At 47.2% G+C, this 11,444-nt stretch overlaps 1 protein-coding gene across 3 annotated transcripts in view; it reads right to left on the bottom strand.

Moving 5' to 3' along the window:
* Positions 1–7,018: 7,018 nt before the first annotated feature.
* The window catches only part of B3GNT7 (UDP-GlcNAc:betaGal beta-1,3-N-acetylglucosaminyltransferase 7), a 31,254-nt gene continuing 26,828 nt past the window's right edge, over positions 7,019–11,444 (bottom strand). The window contains exons 2-4 of one of the 3 annotated variants that reach the window (XM_081190529.1): positions 8,965–11,404; positions 7,472–7,573; positions 7,019–7,338 (exon numbers count right to left, since the gene is read on the bottom strand). In XM_081190529.1, coding sequence (XP_081046655.1) covers positions 10,213–11,404 — 1,192 coding nt within the window. In that variant the 3' untranslated portion in view covers positions 7,019–7,338; positions 7,472–7,573; positions 8,965–10,212. Of the gene's footprint in view, positions 7,574–8,964; positions 11,405–11,444 lie in introns of all 3 variants that reach the window. The other 2 variants (XM_081190527.1, XM_081190528.1) reach the window with 2 other exon arrangements.

The raw sequence follows: 11,444 nt of genomic DNA, 5'->3' as shown, positions 1-11,444 counted from the left end.
GAGCATTATGTCTTCAAGTCCCACCAGACCTGCTTCTCAGGCCGGTTGGAGTTGTAATTCAGCAACACCTGGAGGGTCAAAGGTTCCCTAGTCTAAACCAGCTGCTGAATGGCTCTCCAGGGTTTCGGGCAGGATGTTCCCAGCCCTCCCTGGAGATGCCAGGGATTAAACGTGACCTGCATGCAAAATGCAATGCCTTGGGGGGGGGGGAGCGCCTCTACCGCCTCATGAAAAAGAGCAGCTGCCAACCCATTAATAGTATGAATGAGAGTTGTGGAAGCAAATGACCCAACTCCTAGCTCTGATCCACACCGCACATTGGTGGACGGACTCAAAGAGCGCTGGCAGCGAGACTCAGCCATTTTGGAAGCTGTTAGCAGAGACCCTCTTGAAATGGTAGGAAAGGTGTAGTTCTATGGGCCGAGCACTAGGTGGCAGCAGTGCCCAAAGGAACTGGTTTCCTGGTAGTAGCCTCAGGTAGGCAACCTAAGGCCCGGGGGCCGGGTCCAGCCCAACCGCCTTTTAAATCCGGCCCGTGGACGATCCAGGAAACAGCGTGTTTTTACATGAGTAGAATGTGCTTTTATTTAAAATGCATCTATTGGTTATTTGTGGGGCATAGGAATTCGTTCATTTATTTTTTTTTCAAAATATAGTCCAGCCCACCACACTGTCTGAGGGACGGTGGACCAGTCCATGGCTGAAAAAGGTTGCGGGCCCCTGCTCTAAAGCAACAAAAAGGAATTCTGGCTCCAGTGAGAAAAATGAAGTCTTGCACCTCGCAAACCCCACAGTCCTGAGAAGCAAGAACTTCCCTGAGTTTGGCAGTCGTCGGATGGAGGTTAGAATTTCCTAATATTTGTGCTTCTTTAAATATCTACACACGTGTCCACTGCAATTCTATCCCTTTGACCACAGAGATCTAGCTCGCCCACTTGCCCTCCTGATGATCTGCTGTGGTTATTTATTGTTGTTGTTAATTATTGCATCCTGCCTTATACAGAGCACAGGGCGGCTAACGAACACGCCGTTGAAAATAAGATCAGATCCTAAACATTTAAGCAATCGAGATAGAGTTCTATAAATACAGGGAAGTGTCATGTTCTCTGACCTGAATATATCACATTGAGAGGAACATTTAGGAATAAATTTATGATGGTAAGAGTAATTTGGCAGCGGAACAGACAACCTCAGAAGGTGTGGACTCCCCTTCATTGAGTTTTCTAAACAGAGGTTTGATGGCCACCTGTCAGGAATTCTTTACCTGCGATTCCCACATTGTAGGGGGCTACTCTATTCTGAACTTAAAAATGGAAAGTGTAATGCTGGTGGTCAACAAAAGAGGTTTAAAGACTCTCTCAAGGGAAATCTTTAAAAATGTAGTATAAACACCGACAATTGGGAAACACGACTGTGAGCACTCCAGTTGGAGAACAGCCTTTACCAAAGGAGTTATGGGTTTTGAAGACATTCGAACTCAGGACGCAAGGGAGAAACGTGCTAAGAGGAAGGCACGCTTGGCAAACCCTCACTGGGATCAACTCCCATCCGGAAACCTATGTTCTCATTGTGGAAGGACGTGTGGATCCAGAATTGGCCTCCACAGTCACTTACGGACTCATTGTTAAAACTGTGTTTATGGAAAACAATCTTACTCAGCTACAAGTGATTGCCAAAGAGATATCCTACAAGGAGCTCATGGTTCTTCCCCACCCACCTCCTCTCCATGCCATCTTCACAACAACCTGGCGAGGCGGGTTAAGCTGAAAGGCTGTGACTGGCCCAATATCACCCAAGGAGCTTCTAGGCATGTATCTGGGAAAACTTTGACACCTACATCGCTGCTGGTGACCGCGCGGCTTTTTCAAGTCCAGCAATCCAGCAAGCGATTCCTGCAGCGCCTCGTTCACCGGTCAGCCTAGGACTGTTGGGTTACGGCCAGGCATGTCCAACTGGTAGATCACAGGGTGTTCCTGGTAGATCCTGGTCGATCTGGGGCCCTTCAGTAATCTCCTTACAAAAGAGCCAACCCCCCCCCCCCCGCAAACTTTGGCTTCCTAAAAAAAGCTCCACAACTTTGGGTAGATCACTGCTAGTCTTTTTACGACAATGGGTAGATCACTGGCAGATTTTTTTATACTGTGAGTGGATTGCAGTCTATTGGGAGTTGGTGAGGAGATTTCACCCCTCCCGTATCCAAGAATCTCCTGAGGAGTCTGATGATTCTGCTCCAGCACCACATCAAAGAGTCAGTCAGTCAGTGTGTCGAAGAGAGAGAGATTGTGTGTTTAGATACGGTTGCTGCTAAGAGCAGCTGCAGACACTCAGTGCGGTTCAGCATTCATTTATGCTTAGACCTATTTAGCTCTGTGTATAGTTGTATAATAGTTGTAGATAGAATAAAGAAGATATTCTACAGAGCTGCTCTCCGAGTTGTTTATATACTCTGCTAGACTCTGCTGTACTCTGCTGTTCGACGACTTTCTTCTTGTGGGAGTGAATCCGGTGCTCACAACTCTAAGCTGTGAGTCCACAGCACTTTGACCTGTTCCTGTCCAGAAGGTGGTCTCTGGAAGTGCTACCCAGCTCGCCTGGCCCAGTCAGGGCTGAAGTGGATGAGTCCAGTTAGTGGCACTGGCTCAAAGGGCGATGCTGACAGCCCTCCCAGAAGATGTCAAGGCAATAAACAACTATTTTACTTTTAAAAGACAACTGAAGGCGGCCCTGTTTAGGGATGTTTTTAATGTCTGATGCTGTATTGTTTTTAATATTCGGTTGGAAGCCGCCCAGAGTGGCTGGGGAAACCCAGCCAGATGGACGGGGTATAAATAATAAATTATTATTCTAATAGGGACGCGGGTGGCGCTGTGGGTTAAACCACAGAGCCTAGGACTTGCCGATCAGAAGGTCGGCGGTTCGAATCCCCGCAACGAGTTGAGCTCCCGTTGCTCGGTCCCTGCTCCTGCCAACCTAGCAGTTCGAAAGCACGTCAAAGTGCAAGTAGATTAATAGGTACCGCTCTGGTGGGAAGGTAAACGGCGTTTCCGTGCGCTGCTCTGGTTCGCCAGAAGCGGCTTAATCATGCTGGCCACATGACCCGGAAGCTGTACGCCGGCTCCCTCGGCCAGTAAAGCGAGATGAGCGCCGTAACCCCAGAGTAGTCTGCGACTGGACCTAATGTTCAGGGGTTGCTTTACCATTATTATTATTATTATTATTATTATTATTATTATTATTATTATTATTATTATAGTCCAGCCCCCTGCAATGCAGGAATCTCAGCTAAAGCATCCCTGAGAGATGGCCATCCCACCTCAGCTTAAAAACCTCTAAGGAAAAACCTCCCACTTCCCAAGGGAGACCATTCCACTGTCAGACAGCTCCGTCAGAAAGCCCCTCCCTAAGGTTCAGTGGGAATCTCCTTTCTCAAAATCCGAATCCATTGGTTCGGTCGGGGCCTGCCCTTTGGAGCAGCAGAAAGCAAGCTTGCTCCCTGCCTCCCTCTTCCACCTGAAGTTATTTGATCAGCATCATCAACAGGTCATGAGCCCGGAACAGGTGTGGTCTAGTCAGTCACTTTACCTGCCATTTTTCAGTTGCCCTTCTTCCCTGTTCGGTTTCTAGTCTTACCCGTTTCATGTAAGTGTCGAGCAAGACTGTTAAGAGGCTGTAAAGTTGCCAGTCGACTCAGCTCAGTGGTGGAGCATCACTTTTGCATGCAGAAGAGACCCATTCTGAAGTCTTTGAGAGCTACGCCCAGTCAGGGCAGACAAGATCAGGGTGGTCCAATCCTATTTTGGAGGCCCTCGGCAGCATTCAAGAAAAAACATCCTTTTATTTTTTATTTTTTTTAAAGATATTTATTAAAGTTTTTAAAGTATAAACCTCCTTTTAAAATCAAGTTTTGAAAAATCGAGTTTAAAAACAGCCTTTTAAAATCAAGTTTTGTGTCCTGCGTTTAACAAGCACACATCTGTTTGTGCCTTAAAGGTAAAGGTAAAGGGACCCCTGACCATTAGGTCCAGTCGTGGTCGACTCTGGGGTTGCGGCGCTCATCTCGCTTTATTGGCCGAGGAGCCGGCGTACAGCTTCTTTGACGTGCTTTCGAACTGCTAGGTTGGCAGGAGCAGAGACCGAGCAACGGGAGCTGACCCCGTCGCAGGGATTCGAACCGCCAAACTTCTGATCGGCAAGTCCTAGGCTCAGTGGTTTAACCCACAGCGCCACTCGTGTCCCCAGTTTGTGCCTTAGTTTAATAATAAAATCTCTTAAATGTGTATATCACCATATACAAGTGTGACTGGAAAGTTTGGTGAATGACCACAGAAATAGGACAGCGAGAAATATTCAAACATACATACCCTACAGGCCTTCAAGGTGGGGCCCCTTTGATACAATGCACTGTTGACAACGTTCGTAGAACTGTTGGAAACTTCTGAAGTCCTCTTTTTGTACTGCTTTCAGTTCCCTCGTCATAGCAGCTTGGACATGTGAAATGTTGGAAAATCTGTGCCCTTTCAGTGCAGATTTCCGTTTCGGAAAAAGAAAAAAATCCGATTGGAACAGATCAGGTGAATATGGAGGGTGGGACAACTCAGCCACCTCAGTAACGATTCCACGCGGAATATGCAATTCTTCCGCCATCATTGTGATGGACAGACGCCAATCCACAAACTCATGGACTCTGTCGACATTTGCCGCCGTTCCGCTCGTCTGCCACACTGAGGGTCATCTTCAATTATTTGCCGCCCTTAACGGAAATGTTTAAACCATTCACACACTGTCTTTCGAGTTACATTTTGTGGGTTTCCGATGCCAATTGTATGTTCGAATATTTCTCGCTGTCCTGTTTCTGTGACCATTCACCAAACTTTCTGGTCACACCTTGTATTTAATTAAATATACTGTGTATGCAGCAAAGTGAAAGGCTTTTGGGAACTGATTTATAATGAGCTTTTAAAAAAATTTCAAATACACTTTCCCAAAAAAAGCCCGAAGCTTTCCTGCTAGGAATGACTGGCAAAGAAATTTTAAAAAGAAGATAAAAATCTGTTTTTATACGCCACAACGGCCGCAAGAATTATGTTAGCACAAAACTGGAAAATGGAGGTAATACCTACTATAAGTGATTGGCAGGTCAAGATGATAAATTATGCTGAGTTAGCTAGAATAACAGGAAGATTAAGGGACCAGGACGAACAGAAATTTCATGATAACTGGAATAAATACTTGATGTATATAATGGTTGGAATAACTCTAACAGCGAATGGCTAATAAGTAAAGGAGATAAAATACGTGATTTGTAATATACATATGATTTGTGGACTGGATATGATATATGTAATTTATGTAATAGATTTTGTATATGTTTATATGTATGAAAAACTAATAAAATTTTACCTGTAAAAAAAATTTAAATATACTGTGTATATTAAATGTACTGTGAACACTTTATGACATGGAAATTTAATTCAGGGGGTGGTCTGCGGCTTCTGTGCCAAAGTCCTATTGCAGTCCACTTGGTCTGAGTCCGCCCTGCGATAGACGAATGGGCTGGCTGCGTAGAAGGCAACATCTCATGTTCCTGACCTGTAGATGAAGTCGAAGGAGATGTTGCCACTTTGAACTGTCCCCCCTCCCAGCTAAATAACTATGCCCTGTTGGTGGTATCTCCTCAAACTGCTGCCCGGCTGCCATTGACCCCCCTGGCAGGGCCTTCTCAGTGATAGCTCCCCATTTGTGGGATGCCCTCTCTGGTGCAGCACATTCTTCTCTCTCTCTACTGATTTTTGGGATAAATTTCAACAGCTTCCTGTTCATACCAAGCATCTGACAGCTGCCCACCGCAACCTTGAAATTAGCAACTGGGAAGGAAGGCGTGTGTTGTTGTTTTTTTAAAAAAATGTTTTAGATGGTTTCCATGCCCTTAAATAGGTTTTGTTTTACAGTGGTACCTCGTGTTACATACGCTTCAGGTTACAGACTCCGCTAACCCAGAAATAGTACCTTGGGTTAAGAACGTTGCTTCAGGATGAGAACAGAAATCGTGCTCCGGCGGCACGGCAGCAGCAGGAGGCCCCATTAGCTAAAGTGGTGCTTCAGGTTAAGAACAGTTTCAGGTTAAGAACGGACCTCTGGAATGAATTAAGTACTTAACCTGAGGTACCACTGTATTTTCAGTTGCATTGCTTTAGCCTTTTGATGTTTGCTAGCCCGGGCTCCTTTGTATTTGATATACAAATTGAATACATCATTATACACCAGGTGAAAATGTTCCTCTTTAAACAGGCCTTTGGCTGATTGACATGCAATGCCCTTTGTGTTGTGGAACAAGGAATTATTGGGCTGTTTTTATTTTGATTATATATTTTGTGTTTTTTATGTTGTGGTCTTGTGTTGTGAACCACGCTGAGATCTAGTATACAATTTTAGTTAATAATAATAATAATAATAATAATAATAGTAATAATAATAGAATTGCAAAGTTAGAAGTAACTCCAAAGTTCCTCTAGCCCAACTCCTTGCAATGCAGGAATCACAACTAAATAATCCCTGACAGGTGGCCACAAAATCTCTGCTTAAAACCTGCAAGAAGGGGGACTACAGCACTTTCCGAAGGGGGTCCGTTCCACAGTCAAACAGCTCTTACCGTCAGAAAGTTCTGGCAGATCATAATTATATAGACTCTCTCACACTGATGCACTAGTTTTCTACTTGCGGGGAAGGACAGGGGTGTGGGTGGGTGTCCATTTACTTGATACTGGGGGAGCATTCAACTAGGTCTACTGACTGACTGACTGCAGTCCTAAGTGCTGTGTGTGGTTTTATTTGCCTCATCCTGCTACATGCGTCTTATGAGATCCAATGGGTTTTCTTGTTACACGAACACAGAATTGTGGTGTAAAACTTGCAGGGAACTTTTGAGTATGAATAAACAACCCCCCTTTCCAAACACCCAGCAGAATCATGCTTGCTTTGCATTTCCACGCCGGCGCTCCCACATTTGCAACCAATCTCCTTTCTTCTTTTTAGCACAAACCTTTATTTAGAAACCCCCAAAATATCCATAAATCTTATGGCAATCATATGTACAACTCCACTATGTCGAAGCAACACAGAGAGAGAGAGAGAGATCTGCAAGCATCCACACTGTTTCTGAGTGTGCAATGGAACCTGCTATAAATAATAGACATTCAGAGACACTGCAGACACATATAAATTATAGCACGTGTGTCTTCTCATAAATAGAGATCGCAGAAGGATTTCCACCGCAGGCGATGGTCGTCAGGCGCAGCCCGGGATGAGATACCGTGCCAGCCGTTCCCACTGGAAGTGAAACTGAGCAGGAATAAAAAAATCAGTTGCTTCTTGGAGGGAGGGGCAGGTGTCCCTTCTCCCCTCCCCCTTGGGAAAAAAATAATCATCATAAATTAAAAGTTTCACAGTAATAAACGTCACTCAAAAGTCTGACCGGAGTCTTTGCCGTTGGAACGACCCACAGCACAAGAAGCCATTTCCTAGAGCCGGCTCTGTCGTTGGGGAGCGTGAACAACTTGTCTATGCAACTGCTACACTAAGGAAAGAGGGAAACATCATGCAGTTGGCTACGGAGGACAGCCAATGAGCAAAGCTCATCTCACCCCAGCTGTACCAGATGTTTTGTTCCTGGCTGTTGGAGGACAGCCAATGAGAAAACATCTTGCAGTTGGCTACGGAGGACAGCCAATGAGCAAAGCTCATCTCACCCCAGCTGCGGGCTGGTTGGCACATGTTTGAGCTCCTCTTTGAAACATTCTGCCTCCCACCTGTTCAAGCAACTGGCCACATCCTAAATTCTTCCCCCATCAACAGGAAGGAATGTGGGTCAGAATTGCCCCATGCCTCTCCCAACTCATCCAAGCCCCCTTTGCAACGCAGCAAATCGCGCCCAAAGGATCTCTTCGCACTCCTTCCAAATAAAACAAAGATTCCTGAATTTCAGCAACATTGGAGGGGCACTTTTAATTAAAATCAAGTGAAATTGAAGATGTCTTAAGGACCGGCTTGCCAAATGTATATTATTTACTTATTGGATAAGGACATGCTTAAAACGAAGACAGCCAACTCTGCCACAGCAGGAACAAAACATCTGGCACAGCTGGGGTGAGATGGGACAGGACGAGAGAGGAGGCATCTTTTGCCCAATTTACCACTTGTAGGGGACCAAGCAAGATGAGGTGGTCGCCCAACACCAGGGCCGGGAGGAAGCGCTTGCCTCAGGCGGTACAAGGGCGAGAGACGGCCCTCTGCCGGCAAGGGAGCTGTTCTGGCGCATGGCATTGCCACTCGTCTTTTCTGTCCCCGGGGGAGAAGCCAAATGGCGACAGTTTGAGCAGCACTGGGGCTCCTACTGATTTCGGCAAGAACCAGGGTGCGGCGGTGGCAACAGAAGTGGTGGGATGCAAAAGGGAGTAGGGCAGGAGCTGCCAATTCCCATTTCGCCTCAGGTGGCAAAACAGAATGGGCCTCCCCTGCCCGACATCAAGGGGAGTGAAGTAGGTGAGAGTCAATTACAGCAAAATCCGAGGTAGCGTTTAATTGGAGATTGTAGTTTCAACAGCAAGAAGTTGGCTGATTAGGGCCTAGAAATGGCGAGAAATGGCAACGGATAAGTTACAATTGGCAGGCAATCAAAAACACCTCATGGCTTTTCCCTTATCTAAATAATCTTCCTTTGTTGAATTTTGGAGTTCCTTATAATTTGTCAGAAGCATTTGTCCCCTGCCTATCGTTGGATCAATCTTATTTTATTACTTTGTATTCTGCCTGTTCTTTTTAAAGTATGGACTTAAATAAAATATGGAATTGGGATAGGACTAAAGGATAGGTGCGTGGCCAGGGGCTGGAACAGCATACGAACGTACCTGTTATGTGCAAAACTTGCCTGGTTTCACACCAGGGCGTTGGGAGGAAGCAGTTTCTCACCTCGTAACTTCTATGAAAGAGGCACATAGTGCCCGATGTACGTTCTGCCCAATAATAGAGCCGGCTCAAGGTCCTGGGATCAGCTGCTGCCCAGACAGGTCACAAGGATAAAAAGGCATCTGGAACACACTGACAGATCCCTGCTTTACAGGGAAAACTCTAGGTAAGAAATGCATTCTTCTTCAACCATAACTTATCTTTTAAAAGTTAAGTATACCCCCATGTGATGCAGCCAGCCGGGGGGGGGGAGGACTTGCTTCCCCCCCAACTGGAAGACAATTGTTGGATGGGTTTTCTTCCTTTCAATTTTGGATGCGTTTCTTGTTTTAAGTTACCACACAGAGAGAAAACACACACACAAAAATCCTTCTCCCCTCATGGTGACACTTTTTTTTTCCTTAAAAAAAAACCAAAACTGTCCTCGGTTTATAGATGATGTCGTTTCGATGGGTGTTTTGGACTACAATTTCTGTCAGCCGCAGCCAGTGCCGCTGGGAGTTATAGTGCCAACACATCAGGGCACCAGGTTGGCAAAGATGGCAGTCGAGTGTTATACAGCTTAGAGAGGGCTGGTCTTTCCCTCATAAAGGAATTTCTGTGAGAAAGACGCACAGGCACTTCTGCAGCCAGCCATGCCCGAAGGAGATGCACACTGGCCTGTTAGCAACATCACCTCCCACCCCAAGCAGAGCAATTTCCAAACTGTTCTTTCTCTGAAATTCCGCGCGACAAACAGCAAGGAAGGGAGAGGAAGCGTTTAAACTTCAAGTGTCGTTTCAAAAACTCGTTCCGCTCTCTTTTGAACGGTCCGCTCTTTCGCACATACACAAACGCACACACAGAGTTGTGTCTTAGCTTCGGGACCAGCCCTCAGCTGAAAAGTATGCCGCAAAACGAACGGCAACAACAGGGGCATCTCTGCTGTACTTTGGTCTGGTCACCACAGAGAACCTTCCGGTATCTCCGCAAGAAAGCTGGTAGAAGAACCTCCAGGGCAGCCCATCTTTGTCAAACTCTCTTTCGCAGCATCCAAAAAAAAAAAAAAACAACCACCAAAAGGGGAATAAAATACCCCCTAAAATCAACATTTCAGAGCTTCGTCCCCCTTCAAACACCCCCTTCCCAAAAATATATGGTTCCTCCTTCAACACCATTGGAAAAGACAGTGCTGGGTATTGGCTCACGGCTCTGAGCAACAAATGTCTTCCCCTTAAGCGTTTCCCCCTCAGACAGAGATAACAGGGAGAGCTAAAGGATCTGGAGCTTTCTGGAGCACGTCAAGTTACTGTGGACCAGATCCCACATGGCCAGCAGCTCTGAGGGGAGGAGTTTATGGACCACCAGCATGCTCTGGTAGAAGCAAGGCTCCTTGTTCATCTTGCTGTTCTTGTTTTTCACGATGCCAAACGTCTTGAAGCCGGCGTGGGCCACGGGCGTCACCTTGAGGACCTCCAAGCACATGCCCAAGAAGACGTCATCGATGGGGTAGAGCTCCAGGCTCTCCGAGACTCTGTGGAGCTTCTTCGCCAGGGTGCCATCCATGACGAAACCACCACCGCCTGCATAAGGCGGGTAGGTGTTCTTGTTGTACAAGGCGTTGGGGATGTAATACTTGTTCTCCTTCTTGCGAATGGGCCGGGCCTTGAAGAGGACATCCCCCACGAACAGGTTGTCCGCCTTCTGGTCCTGCAGGAACTCCAGGATGTTGCTGGGGCTGACGTAGACGTCGTCGTCGCCCTTGAAGATGTACCGCACGTGGTCACAGTAGATGCTGAACCATTTGAGGAAGTGGACTTCCTTGAGGGTGAGGTTGAAGAAGCTGTCCAGGAAGTCCCACTGCAAGATGTCCCCGTAGATGCGGTCCTCGTAGTCGAGGAGCTTCTGGTAATTGGCCCGCTCCTCTTCCTTGGAGGCCACGCCCAGGAGGAAGAGGGTTCGCACGTTCCTGCCCTCCATCTCTCTCTCCTGGCCCCACGTCCTGCGGATGGCCTCTCGCCGGTCGTGCTGGGTGATGATGGACTTCACCACGATCAGCAGGTGGATGTCTCCGCGGCACTTCTCCGCGTGGTTGATCAGCATGGGGAAATAGCGGCAGTGGCGGTACAACATGAACTGCCGGAAGTTGGGCTCCAGACCTTTGAACCAGTCCTCCTTGCTGAAGTTCTGGTTGGCAGAGCAGTTGACGGAGGTGACGTCCCAAGACCGCACCGCCTTCTCCGTCGCTTCTGCAGCCTTGAGAGCCGGGCCCTGCTTCTTCCAGAAGTCGCTGGCGACGGGGAGCACGCCGTCCCGCTTCTGAGCTTTCACGGACTCCTGGGCCGCAAGTTCTTTTTGCGGCTGGCCCTGGAGCAACTGGCTGGGGGCCATGCCCCGCTGCAAAACCGTCACCGTCACCACCAGCAGGAAGGAGAGGAAGACGCTTCTGTAGAGGGTTTTCTTCCTATGGTAAAAACAAAGCAAGGGGTCAAAGCTGGGGGCAA

Source organism: Podarcis bocagei (genome assembly GCF_964188305.1).
Source record: "Podarcis bocagei genome assembly, chromosome: 4".
Taxonomy (NCBI): domain Eukaryota; kingdom Metazoa; phylum Chordata; class Lepidosauria; order Squamata; family Lacertidae; genus Podarcis; species Podarcis bocagei.
The sequence above is the reverse complement of the archived record's forward strand: the minus strand, read 5'-3'. Positions and strand labels throughout refer to the sequence as shown.